Source organism: Vulpes lagopus, chromosome 19 (genome assembly GCF_018345385.1).
Source record: "Vulpes lagopus strain Blue_001 chromosome 19, ASM1834538v1, whole genome shotgun sequence".
Taxonomy (NCBI): Eukaryota; Metazoa; Chordata; class Mammalia; order Carnivora; family Canidae; genus Vulpes; species Vulpes lagopus.
Genome location: NC_054842.1, coordinates 43,912,114 through 43,918,846, shown reverse-complemented (window position 1 = coordinate 43,918,846; position 6,733 = coordinate 43,912,114). Strand labels below are relative to the sequence as shown.

At 36.9% G+C, this 6,733-nt stretch overlaps 1 protein-coding gene and 1 non-coding gene across 2 annotated transcripts; both read left to right on the top strand.

Moving 5' to 3' along the window:
- The first annotated feature begins 3,202 nt into the window (after positions 1-3,202).
- Positions 3,203-3,305, top strand: LOC121479201. The gene has a single exon (XR_005984700.1). It is a non-coding gene; the product is annotated as a U6 spliceosomal RNA (small nuclear RNA).
- Positions 3,306-3,566: 261 nt separating this feature from the next.
- On the top strand, positions 3,567-3,788 carry LOC121478622 (transmembrane protein 258-like). Its single transcript, XM_041733740.1, has one exon. The coding sequence runs from the start codon at positions 3,567-3,569 to the stop codon at positions 3,786-3,788; it is 222 nt and encodes a 73-aa protein (XP_041589674.1).
- The last annotated feature ends 2,945 nt before the right edge of the window (positions 3,789-6,733 follow it).

Sequence of the window (6,733 nt, the reverse complement as noted above, 5' to 3'; positions counted from 1 at the left end):
TAAAGTGATGAAATTTAGAAGAGTAAAACGTGACTGGGAATTGAAAAAAAAATTCAATTTTTGCATAGTATAACCATAAATATTTTTTCTCCAGTGAAAACATCTCACATAAAGTACAAGTACATTGTGTCAATAATTCATGATTTAAAATAATTTTCATGTAAACTAAATGCAGGGAAATGTCTGTGTGTATACTTGAATAGAAATACCTATAAAAAGAGAGGGATTTTATGAACTGGTTTGAGAGGAGGTAGTGTCATATTATATAAGGTATACTTTTTTCTGTTTATCTAGATACGAATTTTATTGTCCAAGGAAGGATTCTTATTGTGCAGATTATACTGTTATAAAGTATTATTGTGGCTTTTATTTGCTATTGATATTTGAAGATAATGCAGCTAAAAAGAAATACTAATATGAAATATTTTCAGAGTATGCTTGATTTTATGAAATATCACAGGTCAGCTATGAATTGAGGAGACTCAGAGAGTATTTTTAAAGATAAAAATAAGTGGCGTTCATGCTGCATAGCCCAACTACAGCACACAGGGATTACAGTGATGCAGCTGAACTGTCCAAACCTCAACTCTTGTGGAAGAGACCCTGAAATACTACAACATTTTTAGGTCACAAATATTTGGCTGACTTATACTGTATGTTACTTAGTTTATGTTTACTACAAGACAGAAATTTCTAACCACACTCTGTTCTAAGATTTTTTTCTTTCTTCTTGTCCTTTTTTTTTTCTGTGTTTCCTCTGACAAAAAGTCCATTAAAGATTTTAAAAGAGAATTAAAGATAAATGGATGGTTGGCTCCTACCCATGATAGAGGATGTGCAGTTCAGCATTAGTGGTTTAATTTTGACCTGTCTGAGATCCTGTAATCGTAAGATGCACAGCCTTAGAGAGGGCAAGGAGGAATTCATGCATAATCATTCTCCCAGAAGAAAGAAAATCTGGTTTAAGCCCATTTTCCCCTTTCTCAGTCAGTCTTTACTATTTCCTGACACTGCATTAATTTACCTGTCATGCCGACAGCTTTCTTCCTTTCTTTCTTTTGCTTCTCTTTTCTTCTTTTTAGTGGAAAGAGAATTAGTCAGAACTGATTGTTAGAAGGCTCACTGATTGAGTAATTAATTAATTAAAAATTATTCATTCATAAACCTCTGGAGAGGTGGAATGGGAAGGTTAAGAGGTTCAGAGTGGCTGCAGTTTTCAATGCCTCTTTGCTTATTATTCATATGCAATCGAGAAACTCATCGAAGGTATGCGAGCTTGCACATCTCTCAGAAAACAGAGCCTGGAAGGCACAAACAATAATGGTCCATGACCAACAAAAGCATGTCGGTCATGGAAACATTCAACGGATATTAGGTTTTTAAAAGCTATACCCAATGGTTTAATACAAGCAGAGCCCTAAAGGTGTGTGGATTCCCTGAGGGGATCGCAGGCTGGTACAGAATAGGGCAACAACTTCAACAGAGCGAAGGTTGATGAACCAACCGTTCTGATGTTCCTCGTCCCTCCTCCACCCAGACTTTCTTGGGCAGTCTTCTCACTCAACTTATGTCTAAGTTACAAACTAAATGCCCCTCCTCCAACCCCTGCTCCCCCCAAACCCCACGGTCCTGTTGAAGGGACATTCAAAAGTCTAATTACTTTCTAAGTAAAGTCATTTAGACATCTTCAATCCAAATGTTGTCTGTGTGGGTGTTCATATGTGTATGAGAGAGTTTGGGGGTGGAAACTTGGCTTTTATTTAAAAAAAAAGTCCTATGAAGTTGTTGATTTTCAAACAAAAGCTGTTCTTCCTTTCAAAGAGATTTCCTCTGCTTCACAGATACAGCCAGGTGAAACTACAGCCTGTTTCTAAAATAATACATTTTTCTGTACTAAATTAGTATATACTTCAAATGTCTTATAAATATGTCAATGAGTTCTCAATAAAGCTGCAAAAAATGTGTTGCCATTTATCTGAATTGCAATAAATCTTTGAGGGCACATTGCACAATGTTGTGAATTAGAAACATAAACTGGGAAGGGGCTCCTGAATATATAAGCCAAGAAGGCATCAGTCTCAGGGTTTCTTTTTAAGGTGCATAAACTAAGTTGTCCTACAGTGTTCATAACCTTAGTGGCTTAACATGGCAAAATTTATTTCTCACAAAGGCAAAGCCCTCTGTGAGTTTGGGGGTGACAGTCTGGGACAACTATCCTCGCCGTGGCGTCTCAGCAGGCTTGTGGCTTTTCCAGGAGTGATGTGGCAGGCAGGGGAAGGGACAGAGTGGGAAACTGAGCACGGGCTTACGTTGGCTCAGCCAGAGAGTCCATACGTCCCTGCCACTCACACATATCATACACAACACTAGCCTCAATCCCATCTCCCAGCCATGGGCTGGGCCCAGGAAGGAAATAAGAACTGATATTGGGAAGTCCTAGATGAATATCTGGAAAAGAAGAGGAGAATGTATAAGCAAGTGGAGAAATCCTGAGCCCCAGAAAGGCATTTCTTTATTCTCAAAAATGATCACTGGAGTTTTTACTGTGATACACTTCTGTCTGATAGAGCCTGTGACGAGATGAAAGAAAGAGCTCCTTGAGAGAAAACAGCCAGTACACACTCAGTGCTTCACAGCTTGGGGAGAAAAGGGAAGAAAGCTGTGACAGTGGTTGAAGGATACCAAAACTTTACACTTGAAAAAAATTTTTTTTTTAAATCTGCTAAATAATATAGTGCCTACCAAAGAGAGTAGTGTGAGAGGAGGAACAGCATTATTCATTTAGTTAGTGTGGATTAATGGCTACTATCATGTCTCCTGAGCAGAAGGATTTACTAAAACAACCTCTTAGTTTCATTTTGTGCTAACAACTCTACCAACTACCTTAATTAATTGCCCAAAAACTGTTAATAACCATGTCATCATAGACCATCATGTAAATGAGCTTTAAAAAGTAAAATCTGAAGAGCAATCTTGCCATTCATTTATCTGAACTAATTATAATGTAGGAATAATTCTCACAGCAGGTGAAAACTGAGAAAAAGCATGCTTTTGCAGGAAAGCAAAACATTTTAGATTTGACATCAAAATTTTGGAAGAAACAAAGAGCTTTCTTTTTCGCAAGGCAGACTATTTTAAGTTTGTTATTTTTGTTACATTCATATTTTTAATGAAGTATTTGTAAAAAAATCAAGAAGACATGGTGCTTGTTTCAATAGCACATATACTAAAATTGGAATAATAAAAAGATTATTTGGCCCCTGTACAAGGATAACATGCAAATTTGTGAAGCATTCCGTATTAAAAAAATATGGAAGATTGTGTTCAGCTTTCCTTTTAATGCTGATGACACAGAGTGTCATATCCTCATTTTATTTTCATGAAGAAATTATTTGCAGAACCAACAAGGAAGAGAAGGGGCTACACTTGAGAATCAATGGGTATTCATAACTTGACTGGTTGTTTTGTTTTGGTGACAGTATAATTTATAGCTATAAAATGTAGACTATATCCTGCCGGTGTGTTATTCCAGTGGCAAAGTGGTAAATAATCCTGTACTTGACAAAATGGAGCTAGAGGCCATGAGGAGATACACCAGCCCAGTGAACCCGGCTGTCTTCCCCCATCTGACTGTGCTGCTCTTGGCCATTGGCATGTTCTTCACCTCCTGGCTCTACGTTTATGAGGTTTCTCCCCCAAGTGCACTCGGGATAGTCTATAAAGAGCTCCTCAACCCTTTGGTGGCCTCGCTCTTCCTGGGCTTTGTAGTCCTCTTTTTGCTGCTCTGAGTTAGCATCTTCATATGAGCTCTCAAGGGTTCCATCCAGGCAGCTTCAATGAATCCCTGCTTTAGTAAATTAATTTTTTTTACTATTGTTGGAAATGTCCTACCTGCTTGCTGCTCACAATAAAGGCAGGTATGTGACCTTAAAAAAATGTAGAATATATTATTTCTTAGGAAGGCCCCTGGTGCAGTGAAAAGCATTGGATAGACATCACATCCTGATATGTGCTTTTTAGCAGTGTGAGTTTGGGTTTACTACTTTTTACCTCACGGAGCCACAGGATACAGAATTGGGGTGAAGACAAGCTATTATGGTATGTAATATATTGATGTATGATTAAGTATTTATTGTAGCTGCATTTTTGCTTGTTTTTCACCTTTATAAGTTTGGTTGTTCACATTTTCTTGAATTTCATTACCTCTCCTTTTGAGGAAGAATCCTGTTACTTATAAACTAATTTATCCTGTGATGCTAAAAGGGGTTCAAAAAGATTCCAAAGGGGAAAATAATTGGAAACTTTTAAGAACAGTCTCAGGTAGAAGGAACCTTAAAACTCCGAAGCAGATGGTAGTTTTAAAGTCTGCATCTAGTGAAAGAAATTGTTTAAACTTTTAGTTTTTCAAAACGTGTGAGAAAAGTTGCAGCATCAGCATAGGTGGGGAACAAAAGCTATAAGCCCTGATAATTTAGTTATCTATGAAAGTATACATAAAATAAACTCATTAAGGTTACTTAAAAGAGAAAGAATCTCATGAACTTCATTACATTGCCCATTCCAACCTGGAATAGATAGAGCAGCAGAAGAGCACAAGGAATCTATTTTTAATAAAATATCAATGGAGATTTTACTATTATATGCTTCTGTAGGATTTTGCCTTCACTTTGATTTCAATAAATGAAAAGTTTGGAGGTGGCATGTAGACTTGCTGATAACTTCATCTGGCTCATCTTCATGTTCCATAAAATGTTAATATCTTTTGTTAAGAAAAATCATCCAAAACTTGTAAGTAAATCAGAGGATGACTGACTTTTCAATGTCATTGTTTAACAGACACATCTGAGAATTAATTTAATTTTAAAGGAGGATACACCAGTATTGACTTAACTATTTGTTACTGAATCATTTTTTACTATTTTCCATTTCTGTGTTAACTTGCGTGTTTTAGCTAGTAGAAAAGATGATGCCAAATGTTATGGTTTTATTTCTCTATGGAATAGTACACACTTTTGTATCTTAATACAAACCCATTATCTTAGTAGCAAATCCATTTCAGCGTTCCTTTGACTGACAGTTATTTTTAAAAATCATCCTGACCCTTGTTAAAGAAGAGTAAGGAAGATTTTATTCAGGGGACTAGTGCAATGGCATTTTGCAGTAGGAGAGATAGAGATTGGGCTCAATTCTAAATACAAGGAAAAATTTACAGCCAAAGAGCAGGGTGGGAGCATCGGTGGATAGAAAATTACTGATGAGGTATCAAACTAGGGCATCAGTCTCCTAAAGACAGGCTAGAAATATCAGATAAGGGGGGTAGGGAGATAAGGAATTTGATCAGATTTTGTGGGTGATGAAATATTGAGGGTGGCAATTTCTTCTAAACTGACTTAGCAAAATTCTTGCTACAATGGTGATGCAGGCCCCACAAGGAAGTACACTAAAGCCCAAGGTCAAGGCTTCCAGGTCTTAGAGGAGTTTGATGAGAATTGGATCAAAGAGAGCATGTCTTTGTCATTATGTGTTTCTGTATGTAAACATCTCCTCTGAACTAGGCTCTCTATCTTACTGGTTCCTTCATTAATTAATTAATTAATTAATTAAATCTTTAATATGTGTTCATTTTTTTTTTAATATGTGTTCATTTTTATATTTATATGAGTCATGTTTTGAATTTTTTTGAAAATTGTACTTTAATCCTTCAATCGTGAGCTCATTTTTATGTAAAGGTTTTTGAAATACAACTTTCAAAGTTGGGGAGGAGATAATGTCCCTTCACAGTAGTCTGATCTAACTCTATGCTATTAATCAGTTTTTTAACTAATTAGCCAATTATTGCACACCTATAGTAAGAATATTAGCATCTTCAATAAGAGTATGTTCAATTGGGCAGTAACATATTGAATGTTTCTCTCAAGAGCATTGCATTGTCATTAGGCATAATTTGGGAAAATGAGATAGGAATAGAGATGAGATAAAAATAAGGAGACCAAATATTATTTTATATATCCACTGCTTTATATGCTACTCCTTTTCTTCCTTTCATGTATTAGTTTGGGTCCAAACAAAAAAAAATGGATAGTTGGAGGAGAATTAGTTATAAAGGGACCTCTTACAAAAGAGTGAGAATGATATCAGGAAACCACACCTGCTAGTGTAGCTTGTAACCGTAGGTGTTACTTACAGAGAAGGCACCCGGGAGGTGCTGTGACCTCGGACTGAGGGAGTTGATCCTCGGGGAGAGAACTGTAGGAATGAATATCATGACTTTACTCTCCTTTCCCCACCCCTGTGGGTGCTTCCAGTTGGCTAAATCTAACTAGAATCCAGAAGATAAAGTTGTAAATTGATATAATCCATATCCTTTAGCCTCCTGGGGCACAGAGTAGGGTGGAGATGGGTAAAAAAAAAAATGGACCTACAAGATAATATGAAAGAGCTGGTAAATATTCAACAAGGACGCTAGTTGCTAACATATAGGACAGGAGAGACCAAGACTGGAAGACTTTTCTGGCAGGGATCAGAGGTTTATGCAATCCACAGTTTCATGCCAAGGGAACATGTAGTATTGAGTGAGAGCACCGTCTGTCCAGATAGGGAATTAGATCTGGAGAGTAGTAGTCAGTAAAGTCCAGGGACATGCAGATCGGTTCTGCAAACACAGGTAGTTGAACGGAATTAACATTCTGGAAACAACTAACTTGGTGACAGTGAGACAGTCCCTTTAACTTGC